General features: G+C 33.2%; 4 protein-coding genes across 4 annotated transcripts; 3 read left to right on the top strand and 1 right to left on the bottom strand.

The window, feature by feature from the left end:
* Nucleotides 1-406: 406 nt before the first annotated feature.
* On the top strand, nucleotides 407-6,656 carry NAEGRDRAFT_48972 (uncharacterized protein; the record flags this gene model as incomplete). Its single annotated transcript, XM_002677369.1, has 5 exons — nucleotides 407-864; nucleotides 914-2,219; nucleotides 2,270-2,898; nucleotides 3,005-5,314; nucleotides 5,426-6,656. 5 exons carry the CDS (start codon nucleotides 407-409, stop codon nucleotides 6,654-6,656), a joined length of 5,934 nt encoding a protein of 1,977 aa, XP_002677415.1.
* Nucleotides 6,657-6,905: 249 nt separating this feature from the next.
* NAEGRDRAFT_48971 (uncharacterized protein) lies at nucleotides 6,906-7,913 on the top strand (the record flags this gene model as incomplete). Its single annotated transcript, XM_002677368.1, has 1 exon — nucleotides 6,906-7,913. One exon carries the CDS (start codon nucleotides 6,906-6,908, stop codon nucleotides 7,911-7,913), a length of 1,008 nt encoding a protein of 335 aa, XP_002677414.1.
* A 3,050-nt stretch (nucleotides 7,914-10,963) lies between these two features.
* NAEGRDRAFT_33549 (uncharacterized protein) lies at nucleotides 10,964-11,850 on the top strand (the record flags this gene model as incomplete). The annotated part of the gene is made up of 2 exons (XM_002677367.1): nucleotides 10,964-11,516; nucleotides 11,558-11,850. 2 exons carry the CDS (start codon nucleotides 10,964-10,966, stop codon nucleotides 11,848-11,850), a joined length of 846 nt encoding a protein of 281 aa, XP_002677413.1.
* Nucleotides 11,851-11,939: 89 nt separating this feature from the next.
* On the bottom strand, nucleotides 11,940-13,387 carry NAEGRDRAFT_77384 (WD40 repeat domain-containing protein). The gene has a single exon (XM_002677271.1). It carries the CDS (start codon nucleotides 13,143-13,145, stop codon nucleotides 11,997-11,999), a length of 1,149 nt encoding a protein of 382 aa, XP_002677317.1. The 5' UTR covers nucleotides 13,146-13,387; the 3' UTR covers nucleotides 11,940-11,996.
* Nucleotides 13,388-13,802: the final 415 nt, after the last annotated feature.

The following is a 13,802-nucleotide window of genomic DNA, read 5'->3' as shown; positions in this document are numbered from 1 at the left end:
GCCTGCTCAACGACACCGAGCGGAATGGATGGAACATTCTGTCTTATGCTAATAATTAATTCTTCACCAATATCAACGAACCAATGTGTTTTCGTTTTACAATACATTCAAATTCTTTTCATAATTAAATCATTACTCTCCACTTCTCCTATTACCTTAGCTATTTTATTTTTGCCCATGTTGATCAACCCAAATCTACTTTAAACCTTTGAACCGTAAGGTAGTTGTACTATATTACCCTCCATGCTAATATGAGTACGCGATTTGCTCTGACTTCTAAACCCGATGCTCAAGTTTTGGTAGTTGATCAACCTCTGTGCTGCTAGCACCTGGCCTCTAGCCAAAGACGCTAACTGTTTCCCTCAAACAGTTGTTGTATTTTTTTAAAGACAATTGCATTAAAAAAATGAATCGAGTTCCACCACACATACATCTACAAGCAAATATTTGGGACGAAACTGAAGAATTATCAACTACTTCAAATCAACAACAACGCAGAGTTCCAATCATTGTTTCCCATCAAAAAGATCAAACTTCCCCAACTCGGGTTGACTATTTAATTCCACACAAGAAAATTCACATAGATCCGAATATTTATGAAATTGATTTATTAAATAATGATGAAATATTTGATAATCAGCAATCAAATGATCATGGCAATGAGAAACAAGAATTTACTTGTCTTGATTGTTTGTTCGTGTTGGAACAAGTTCTTTCTCCGGAGGAATGTCAAGATTTGATCGATGTGACTGATGAATTGGGGTATCATTCGATTGATAGAGAATATTCAAAAGAGTATAGAAATAGTGAGAGAGTAGTGGTAACTAGTAAGAAAGTTGCTGAAATATTATGGAATAGGATAGTGTAGGTTTTACAGTCTCGTGGTTTTTGAATGTTATTATTTTGAAAATAGACCAATGATGAAGAAGGAAGATATTACAAATGTGAAGCCATATGGATTTGATAACAATGGAAAATGGGTTCCAATAGAATTATCCGAATGTTTGAGATTTAACAGATATAAGGAAGGAAATTTCTTTAAACCTCACATGGATTCTCACTTTGTCAGAAATGACAATGAGAGAAGTATATTCACCATTCTTATTTATTTAGATGATTCTCCTTACGGAACTACCTTTTGGAAAAAGATTCCAGACGAAACAAATGAAGACCTTTCAAAAATGAAATTCAAGAAACTCTTAACAGTTCAACCAAAAGCTGGGTCCATAGCAATATTTAATCATGATATTTACCACTCAGGAGATTATGTAAAGGAAGGTTTCAAATATGTTGTGAGAACTGAAATGATTTTTAAGAGAATAGATTCTGAGAGTGTCTACAAGCAAAATTACATTGAAAATAGTCAATACCAAAAAGTTTTACAATTATTGGAAGAAAGTGAACAATTAGAGAAGGAAGGAAATGTTAAATTAGCAACTGAAAAATTTATTCAAGCTCAGGATTTACACACAAACGAATCAAAAAGCATTCGAATTGAACAATCGGCTCGTAAAGAAGATTCACCAATTACAATTTATGCAATTTCAGAAGATGCTTTCTATGCCATATTTTCATTTATGAAAGCAGAAGAAATTTCTCAAACATTTCTCAAGCTTAATAGAGAACTGAATGCCATTACAAGACACTCATACATTTGGAAAGAAAGATACTCTCAAAAATGGCCAATCAATCCTATAGTTCCACTTGGTCGAGAAATTGGAATTAAAAATCTAGACTTCGAAGAAGAAATAGAGGAAGGAGTTATTACTTCAATTGAAAATCAAGCAACTTATCAATATCAACAGACAATAGGCGATTGGTATCATGCTTTTATATCGAGATCATATCAGAATAGATTCTCAGATGTCATCTTATTGGACTTTATTGATGGATTTTACAGATTTGGACTTTCATCTTTGGCTTTATTTTATTCTTCTCCAGCTTTGTGTGCAGAAAAAGTTGGTTCCCACTTTAATGTTCTGGCCTATGGATTTAAAAGTCTCGTGTGTGGTGATAGATATCAAGTCTTCCAGCGTGATTGTTCCAAAGAAAATCTTATTCTTGATTGCAATTCGAATATCTTGGATTATGACTATTTTAAAGAACTAATTATTCAACTTTATCAAGACGATTTGAAAAAGAGCTTTTTCACACCGTTGCTGTTAGCAGTTCCACTATCTTGGACAGATTCCATTATTTCAAAAGTAAGCAACATTCTCGTAAGTATTTTCTGTCACTATTTATCAACAAATAACATATCATTAATTAGGACGAGTTGGAAATTGATGTAATTTATGTGGATGAGGAAAAACTTAGAACCATTTACTATCAAAAACCAACCTGTACTGTTTTGAAAGTCAACAGAAGTGGAGTTTATTTAATTCCTGTGATTGAACACGAAACTGTTAGAGAATACATTGTTTATGAAGAATCTAAATGCAATGAAAAGAGTTTGGATGTTCTTAAGAGTGCATATATTCCTCCAACTATTGATACCAATGAATCAGAGTTAAACATTGAACCAGTAAATATTTCACAAACTTGGACACCTAAATATGTAGGAAAACAGAAGAGAATTCATATAGGTTCAAATATATTGAGCACACTACTCAATTCAATTTCACAATACGAAACTATTATTCGTGAGAGGAATAAGAAGGTGGAAGTCTCTAGCAATTTTATAATTGTGGGAGAATTAGCTCATTTAGAAAATATGAAACCAACAATCATTGAAATTCTTACAACAAAATTCCCACATGCCTCTTTCACCTATCAAGAAAATATTCATTGTACAGTTCAACATGTAGTATGGGATGTAAAGAAGGGATTATCAGGTGGATCTTTTGATGTGTTGGGTGGTGCAAAAATCATTTCTTCATTGAGTAATTTTCGACAAATGTATCCTCCAAAAGAAAGAATTGTCAGAAAGAAAAAGAAATGTACCATTGCTTAATTAAAAACCAATATTCTTGTTGTTGTATTCATTATTTGTAATTATTTGTAGTGTGAATCAAAGGCTTGGTTTTTTTGTTCGAGCCTTGATTGGAATGAAGGCTGCAAAACCGACAGTAATAAAAAAAATGCCCCCACAACGAAAGATTTATTTGGCCAAACGAACCTCCACAAAGCCATCCAATTCAGCACCGGCAAGTGAGAGTTCTTCATCATCGGCAACAGAATCGCCAACAACTCCACTTCTGAAGAGTGATCAGCCAAGAACTGAACAAGTTTCCTTCACTCCTCTGATGTGTATGAAGAAGGAGAAGGCTTCACTTGAGCAACGAATTAAAATTTTAGGCTTGGTAGATAAATTCAACAAGGAAGGTATTGTTGGTATTCCTTTGTATAGCAAATCGGATACTGCAACTTTGAGTGAATTACGTGCAACGAATGATACATCTGCTGAGAATATTATCAAGTTGAATATTGGTGGAGGTATTTACACAACAACCAAGAAAACACTGAACCAAAGAGAAAACATGTTGAAAGTTATGATCAACTCTGAATTCCCAATTGATAAAGATGAGAATGGATGTATTGTAATTGCTGATAGAAACCCACATTATTTCCCAATAATTTTAGAACATATTAGAACAGGTAAGTTAATTGTTATGAACCCTTATTTAACTCTCTCATCAGGATCAACAAAATATATCGGCATTCCTGAAGAATACCCATCTGAAGAAAGTTTGATAGAATTACGAAACCTTTTAGAAGAATCGGACTTTTTTGGAACTCAAAAGTTGAGTAATATTATTGCACTCAAAATCAAGAAGGATAGAAAAATATTATCAAATTCCAATCAAGAGAAGAATGAATCAGATGAGAATAGAAAACATGATGAAGAAGAATCTAAATTGCTAACAAGAGATATTGTCTATTTGACACAAGAAGAGAAGGAGCTTTTTGATAAATATGTTGCTGATAAAGACACTGAGCTAGTCAAATTAAGAGATAAATTGAAGGAATTAGATGAGAAAGTTGAAAAACCACTCAAAAAATTCAATGTAAGAGGGGTACTATTTGAAATTGGTTTTGAAAAACTTATTAATCGTGACAGTTTATTAACCACTCTTTGTAAAGAAAAAAGAAACGATGAGGAGATATTCATTGATAGAGACCCATCTACCTTTAGAGTACTAGTTGAGTGTTATAATTCTGATGACTTTACAGCTAATATTCCAAAAGAAGTAGCACCAAGAAAGCAACTTTATAACTTGGCAAAAGAATTGAATGTTAAATTTTTGCTTGAACATCTCGATCCACTTAGGTTTCCTTTCGAATTGCTAGGTGAAACTAATCTCAACATTAAGAAAAATGAAGACTTTTTGAGAGATATGTATAACTCTTTATTAGAAAGAAATAATCCAATTTTACAAGATCCAAAACTACACTTGATAGAATTATTTAATGATGAATCTTCCGATTTGTGCAAGAAAACAGAGCTACCATCCTCTATTTACCCTCTTTTCGACTTTGAAAATGAAAAAGAGGCTGCAGAATTGTGTAAACGTGAACAAATCAAAAAACCACCAATCCCAGTTATTTGCAATTCAAAAGAAACTTTCCAAAATCAATTCGATGCTTTTTCATGTTTTTTATTGAAAGACCTCGATTGGTCAAATATTGCATGCGCTGGAGGTTCAGTGTTAAACTGCTTATTACTTGCTGATCAACAAGAGAAACCTCAAGCCGAGAAGAAAAACTTTGAAATTGAGGAAAATACATACAGTGATCCAAATGATAAGCCATATTGGACTGAAGATGATGAATCCAATGATGAAGTAGAAACTCTTGAAAATAGTGATTACTTTACATCTTCTGGAGACGAAGAATTTTCCAAACTCGTAGCATTTAAGGAGTCCAGGAAGAAGGAAGAAGATAGTCCAGAAAAAAATTTATATTCTTACTACAAGAAAAATTTTGTTAAGAGTGATATTGACATCTTCCTTTATGATATTGACGAAAAAAGGGCAATAGATAAGATAATTTACATTTATGAACACTTAAAAAAACAAGTCAGCAGTATTCCAGATTCTAGTTTTTTGAAAAAAACATACAACAGAAAGACTGAGCTAAATGACATTGCAATCATAAGAACAGATAATGCAATCACTTTTACTTTCCATCCTAATTTTAGAAAAGTACAAATTATTTTAAGAATTTACAAGAGTATGTCAGAAATACTAATGGGATTTGATGTTGCAAGTTGTTGTGTTGCATATGATGGACATCAAGTTTATGCTTTACCAAGGGCCATTAAAGCATTCTCTACAAGGTGTAATATTGTTGATCCAGATCGTCAATCTACAACGTAAGTTTGTTTTTCATGATATCTAATCAATACCTTAATTAGATTCGAGACTAGACTTGTAAAATATGCGTAAGTATTTATTTATTAGAATGAGGATTAATTTTCTTAAAGATTGAGAGGCTTTAGAATTGGTGTTCCTGGTTTTTCAGAAAAGAAAATATGTAACAAACTTTTGACAGATTCTGATTCATTGAAACAAAACAGTGATTGGTGGGGCGTTACTGGTAGAAAAAAGAAATTGAATATTCAGCAAGTCACTGGTCTAGCAAGAATATTACTAATTAGAAATGGAATTAAAAATTGTACTAGAAAGAATTCAATGTGGTGGTCTGTTGGAGGAGGTAATACTTTAGAACAAACCCAAAGAAAACTTATTCGTCCTTCTGCCCCTTATGTGGATTTCACAGCCGGATTAGCTGACTATAGTACTCCGAGAGATGTCTGTAGAAAGATTTCAAACAAGTTATATGGCATAAGACACTATAGTAGTAACCCTCCTTTTATAAAAACAGCCCTTAACGATATTAAGGTCATAGTGGATCCAGATTCAAAATCATCTGGAAATAAGAAAAAGGTCAAACAACAATCTAACAAACTGAAATTTATTACAGCCAGTCCTGGTACTCAAAACGTAGGAAGCTTTTTCCCTCACACTAGAAATTTCTTCCAAGATGCATACATTTCTGGAACCAGACTTAAAAAATCAAAGAATACGTATATTTGGAGAGAAGGACAAACCACTTATTCAAAAGAGATGTCAAAACTATTTGAAAAGAAATATCGTGCTTTCTTAAAGACAAGAGATACTAAAGATGCAGAATTTCCATTACCTGATGATAAGGAAGGAAGAGTTATTGACTTTAGGAATATGTATGTTGTTACAAAAGACAAAGTTAAGAATACTAGAAAATTTGGTTCACAAATGGAGAGATTTAAAGATAATAATAGAGTTATTCCAAGAATCAAACAAATCGCACAAGTGGACCACCAAGCTGTCCTATTTGGAGAGGAAGAAAGTGATAAGGAAGAGGAAGTTGTTGGTGACGATGAAAGTTTTGTTAGAAGCATTCGACACCAACCTGCCAGACGTGAGGGAACATATCAACAACGTTCTATCTATTCTCAACAATTACCTACAACAGTACATGACGATGATGATGATGATGAGGAGGATGATGAGGATGATTATAGAGGTGGTGATTATTATGATGATGATGATGATGACTTTGACGATTATGACTCTGATGAATTCCATCCAGATCAAGAAGAACTACAAAGAATGCTCATGATGAACGCTGCCTTAATGAATCAGAACAAAGGACCACAATGTCCACAACAATAACTTCTTATTAACTAACTAATATATAACATGGCCAGTACAGATAATATGCCTGTAACCTTATTATTCGAAAGGGGATTTTCGAATTTGTATACCCTTCAGAAGGGAAAGTTTATAAATATTTAAATTACTTTTCAGTGAACAATTTGAAACAAGGAAAAATTTGGCGGGAAACTGAATTCCACATAAAAGAATTTCCAAACCTCTCTTTAATTAGAACACTAAAGTATCAACAGATTCAACCCACTAATCATGAAAAAGAATAACAATACAGTATTCTTCACTCTTCCTATCAAAGGAGGTTGTATGTATGATAATCCAAATTCATTTCCCGATTTGCAAATCAAGATTATTGTAAACAAGCTAATCAATACCAAGAATGAATGTTTTATGGAAATCAAAGCTCACAGATGTTTCATTGCAAATTCAAGTGAAGTTCTGAGAGGTCTTTTTGAACAACAAGATAATCAACACATCCTAAAACTAATTTGCTCAACCGAATTTGAAGCCATGCATTGTGAAAAAGCTATCAAATCCATTTACACCTCCATTACAATTGAAACCGATGAATTTTCATCAATGTACGATATGTATTCCAAGCTTGGAATGAAATCTCACTTTGAACATTTGAAACAATTGTGGACTTTACAATGTCAGAATTCATTTCCAGTTGCAATTCACACATTAAGAAAGTTCGGGGAGAAAAATCCAGAAAACCACATGGATAATTACATTGCCCAATTAGTTTTGATTTGTATAGATAAGCTAATCACTGATCAAGAAAGGGCAATTCCTCTGCATCAATTATGGCTTTCAAAATTCATTGAAAATCAAACAACTGCCACAAATCCAGAAAGAATAATTTCCTTGATCGATTCTTCATTGAGTGAAAAGTACACAACTAACGAGCAGGCAGAAAAACTCATCAGATGTTTGTTTTTAAAACTTGATTCCAAAATGACTCAGCAACAATTCTTCAATTTGATTAGTCAATTGAGTTGTTCAAATAGTATTTACTTATCTTTCAATGTTCTCCCTCAAACTTTCAAATTGGAAATGGTCAGTACAATGCTACATGTTATCAAGTTCTCTTCCTTTATCTCTACAATTCCAACTTCTTTATTTCTTCAACAGAATCCAAGAATCACATTTCAAACAAATTCAAATTCACCTTCTTCATATAAATTGTCTATCAACGAAAGGGAATTAGAAGAATTACAAAATTTGTATTTGTCTCCTTCAACTGATGAAGATTTTTAAATTATTGAAATAAATTCCAGAAAACTACTTTTCCCACCATGTTAATATATCCATATATATATTGAATTAAAAAATTTACAATACATTTGTTCAAAGGATTGGTCAGGAAAGTGCTTCAACACTAATTTTGAACTAGTTGAGGCAAAGTATGCGTACATGTTGTCCCCGACTGGAATGTGTTGGTTGGATGGAGATGTCTTTGTTGCAAATGCTGAAAGACATTTGGTGTTTAGGATTTTTAACAACTTGTCGGTGGTGGAAGTTTATGCTGGATATGTAATAAGGATATTGTCTATTTCACAGATGCAGAAAGAGTCAAGTCAATTGACGAAAATGGAAAGTATAGAATTGTGGATGGAGGAGTGGCTCAATCTAATTTGTAAGTGAATAATTGATTGATTCAATTGATAACTATTCGAAAGATATGGTGTCTATGTTTCTAGTGGAGGTGAAATTTACACTTCATCTCAAAGTAATAATTTCGTACAATGAAATTGCTGAATTCAGACGAAACCAAAATACTTATTGGAGGGTCAGAAGGATATGGTGGTGATAATCAATTATACGATTCTCCCAATATCAAATTTTATGAACCATCTTCTTTAATTGTCACCCAAAATACAATAATAGTGGCAGATAAATCGAATAGATGTATTCGAAAGATTGATCTGCAAACCAAAATGGTTTCCACATTATCAGGTGGCATAATTATTCACTCAAAAGGTGAAAATATTTCTCCTCTCCAAATGTATTCAGCAGCATCTCTTACTTTCCCATTCTACTATAAGAATGAGTTGTACTTTGTTGAAAGTCAATATTACTTACGAAAGGTTTCGAATGGAAAGTTGAAAACAGTATTGGGCTGTCAACAAGAAACTGCACCCAAGTACAGTGCCAACATTCCACAACGAACTTTCTTTGAAATTACCAATTTGTTTTATATTGGAAATGGTGATGTTTTACTTTACAATTTTGGTCAAGATTTTTCACTTTACAATTTCAATTTGGAAACTCAAAATTTGACATTCATTCTAAACTCTAAGAATTATCCAATAAGTCAGGGATTGGCTGCAGTTGGTGATTCCTTTGAAAATTCTACAATTTACTTCAGAGATTTTCAAAATTCAATTCTAGTTTTACAAAAAGGTGGAATTGTGAAAAAATTACAAATTAATTTGGTGCCAGGAGCGGTTGGACAATTTAATGTTATTCCCAATTTAAGATATCCCAATTCAAATTCTCTATTTTTATATTCAGATGTAGAGAATATGCTGTATGAATATGTTGACTTTCAGAATGAAACTGTTTCAATGAAAGTTTTTAATTGGAAAATGCCAAGTATTTTGACCTTTGAAGGATTTTCAAGAAATGACAGAAATTTATTTTTTTGGACAGTTGGTCAACTTTATAATTTTCAATTGGAAACACTTACTTTGCAGAAAATTGGTGGATTGGATTATTTTCACCACAACATGTTCTTGGATATAATGGTGAGAATATTCCATTCGAAAACTCAGCTCTGTAAGTAATAATACCATTCTCAATATTGGTCAATTGACTACTAATTTCAACCCCTTAATAGGAATACCCCAATTGCTACCAGATACAATTCAAGTATTCTTGTGAAAAATATGTTTCACCTTAGTGAAATTTCTAGTGGGCGAATTTCCACAATTGCTGGACTAAACCCAGTCTCTAGAACAATAAATCCACTCATTCTAATGAGAGATCCTGTGAAGAAGGTATGCTACTATATTGATACTAGGACATTGAAGAAATATGATGAAACAACTGGAAAGTCCTCCTCTCTCAGTACGTCCATGTATTTATCCACATCTACTCCAGTGGATACACCCTATTTAACATTGAATATAGTGCCGAATATGGTAAGGGCATATGCTACATTCTCAAAGTTTGATAGAAAGATATACATTAAGGACGAATGTAGAATTGTTCGAATAGATCCAGAAACTATGAATTTTGAAAGAATTATTGGAAATTCTTTTGGTGCTCAATTCAAGACTGGTGTTAAGGGTATAGATTCTCCTTGTCCATTAATAATCTCTGGAATGACAATAGATGATACAAATGGCGATCTGCTCATTTCCTTATTCTTCTCCATTTATAGATACAACATGAAAACTCAAATTATTTCACTCGAATTTGCATTCTCTAACATGTTGGATATTTCCATCAATGATGGAATAATTAGCAATCAAACAAATCCTGGTGCAATTGGCAATATTCACCATAATAATGGATTTATTTATATTTTAACAGATAATGCCATTAGAAGAATTGAAAAATTATCAGAAGGCACTTATTATTTGAGAACTTTGGTTGGAAACTTTGTTACTGGATATTCAGGGGATAGATTACCTGCATTGTCATCATCTATTGATAAACCATCTGCTATCTATGTGAAAAGGAATGGGGATATCATTATTTTGGATGGTTCTAGTACGTATCTTGTTCGAATGTATCAGAAACAAAGTGGTTTGTTGGTGGATATTGCTGGTTCCAGAGCTGAATCAGCAAAATTTAATGGAGATGGATTTGGAATTTATTCAATGTTTACACTCTTCTCAAAACAAGTCGAATATGATGAAAGTACAGGTGAAATCTTTCTTATTGATGGTAGAGCTTATATTCGCAAGGTTATTCCCTATTGTGGAGAGAATTTTACTTATAATTCTTGGAATAATACATGTGATGCCAAATTGAGTTGCAATGGAACAGTGGCAACTAGTGAAAATGTTTGCAATGGAAATGGACAATGTTCTGATTTTGACACTTGTCAATGTAATAATGGATTTGAAGGACAATTTTGTGAAATTCAGAAAAGTCAACAATCAATTGATTCTACAGTATTGGCAGTAGCTATTGTGATACCTATAGTTGCAGTCTTGCTGATTTTAATTGCTATTTTCATAGTGGTCATTGTAATTATTATGTGTTTCTCAAAGAAAAAGAAGAAAGATGTTGAAATAGCTCAATTAGAAGCAAGAAATGTTGAACTTTCTGATACAAATTTCCTTTCTATGAGCTCAATGATTATTTCCTCATCTGCTAACTCTTCTGTTGGATCAAATATTGCAAATCCATTTTCCAGATATTCAAATATTATAAGAATTGGACAAGGAGCGTTTGGAAGTGTTTACAAAGTGACAGATTCAAAGACAAACAAGTTGAAGGCGATCAAGATTGTTAAATTTGAAAACCTTACAGATTTGAATACAATTATGAAAGAGGCATCTCAATTGAGTAATATTAATCATCCAAATATTATCAAAGTTAATGACTATTTCATTACCAATGATAATTTATTGATTATTGACACAGATTATTATGAATCAGGAGATTTAACAAAATTGAAACAAGAAATTTGCAGTGAAAAGATTATCAAACAAATTTTGAAGCAAATGCTGACAGCTTTGAGATTCGTTCACGAAGAAATGCACATTATCCACAGAGATATTAAGCCAACTAACATTTTTATCAAGAAATTATCAAGTGAGAATATTGACATTGTATTAGCAGACTTTGGATTGGCTAAAAAGTATCAAGAAATGACTGGTCAATCCTATGTTGGAACTCCACTTTGTAAGTAGTTGTTTTTATTCACAAATTTAACCGATTAATAGTTATGAGTCCTGAAGTTGCACTTGGTAGTTCGTATTCATTCAATACAGATATTTTCTCTTTGGGTGTTTCAATATATCAAATCATGACCAATGATCAAGCAACTTCGATTAGTAACATGCTAATGGGAAATCAATCAGAGAATGCAACAAAAATATTGACCAATCAAATGAAGGAATCTAGTCAGAGTGAATATTCTGAGGAATTGATAGAGATAGTTTTGAAAATGTTAGAAAAAGATGCAAATCAAAGGCCATCAGCATCCCAGTTGCTATCTCTTAAATATTTCAAGTAATATATTATTGAAATATTTCACAAGGTTATTGGAATTGGGAAAAGTTGTTATTGGCTTACTTAAAACTTGTTCAATACATAAATTAATTTGTACAAAAGAATCGAAAGTGGTTTATTCGATCGAGTGGGGAACCCCCCAGCAGTAACTTAGTGATTCTTGTTTGGCTTGGCATACCGAGCAAAAGATTTTCTTTGACATTCTCCTCCCTTCTTTGGATCAAAAACTAACTTGATATATGAACCTTCAGCAGTGAAAACAATGATAGAACGGCTATCAAGGCCAAAACAAACTATAGAAGGACACTCAGGACCTTTGTACCAAGAATGAGACCATTCGGACCCAAAATATCCTCCAAAGAATGACATTTTCGATTTACGATTTGTAATTTGGTCTGGGGATGAGCCTGTTGGTGTACTGGTGGTAGGTTGTTGTTGGATAGAATTTTGTTGTGTTGGTTGGTTATTATTGTTAATGTTAGATGGATTGACTTGGTAGTTGGCACCTGTTCCAGTATTATTGGCAAAAATGTGAATAGTTCCCTTGTCACTGGAAGCACAGAAGAATAGAGAGTCTGGAGAGAATGAAATAGAATAAATATCAGCCTTATCAGCACCACGTCTCACTTCTTGTAATTTGGTTCCCTTCTTAGTGTCAAAGATACGGATCAATGTACCCTTTTCTGAGGCAGTAGCAAGTCTCGTACCATCGGAATTTAATGCTATACAGTTAATGACACCATCGTGGGCTGGGATAATGATAGAGTTATCTTGATCGAGTAATTCAACACGAACAGTACCCTTGGTAGTATTTGGGAAGGCTAACACACAATCATCAGAAGGACTCAAGGCCACAAGACCTTTTGGATTCTTGTAAGTTTCAAACTTTCTAATTCTCTCCAACTTATCAAAGTTGTATACGTAGACATACTTATCGAGGACGACAACAATCTTGTCTCTTCGTAATTTGACTGCTTTCACTTCTGATTTAAATGTTAATTCTCCAATAGGAGCAGATTGATTATCATCCCAGAGAATAACCTTGTTCTTATTAAAAGCTGGTTCAGTGCCTCCACCTACAATGGCAAGAATATTGCAACGGAAAAGCATTTCTACCATACCGATAGAACCAGAAAATTCTCTCTTGAAGGTTTCCTTGTATGGATCGCAATTATATATACGAAAACCGTTGGATACACCTGCTGCCATGCAGCTATTGTCTTGATTAAAGCCCAAGAATAGAATATCTGAAGCTGTGGATGGTGGTGGATTCAATCTTGTAAGGTGGATTGAAGACATTTTTATATGATGAAGTAATAAATAAAAAAAACTATTGTTCTTGTTGTTGGGAAGTTTTTCACGTTTGATGAAGATGGTTGCTACCTCGTAACGCTCTTGTTAAAAGATTTGATGTTTTGTATGGATTGTTAATGTTTTTGAACGGCTTTCAGCCACAACGTATGTTCTCAGAGGAAAAAGAGAGGAGCGGTTGTTGAACGAGAAGAACAGAGAGGGGTTGTGGTGTTGCGTGTATTTTTTCTCCTATGCTTTTGGAGGCAAATTCTCTGTTCACCGTTTTGTGAAGAAAAGCAAAGCGTCCGGGGATGAAACTCCGGCCAGGGTTTTTTGGAAGGAACCTTTTTCGAGAAACACACCAATAACCGAGAGAAATTCAAATCCTCCCTTCCATCACTATTAATAAGATCTTATCAGTCAACTAGGAAGGTGATGGAATGAGAAATATCGAAAGATTAATACAAAGATTTTTGAGTTGCATTCGATTAAAATACCTTAAATCTTTGAAAAGATTTGCAATAACAAATAAATCCTTTTTAACTACTGTAATAAATCACTCTCAGTGCGAGAGAGATTGATTATTACAGTATTGTTGCCAAGATATTATAAGGAGAGAAGCGTGGGTCTCATTTAGATCTTTGGAGAATATTGAGGAGTTGC

This window comes from Naegleria gruberi (assembly GCF_000004985.1).
Source record: "Naegleria gruberi genomic scaffold NAEGRscaffold_23, whole genome shotgun sequence".
Lineage (NCBI taxonomy): Eukaryota > Heterolobosea > Eutetramitea > Acrasida > Naegleriidae > Naegleria > Naegleria gruberi.
This window is presented reverse-complemented; position numbering and strand designations above follow the sequence as displayed.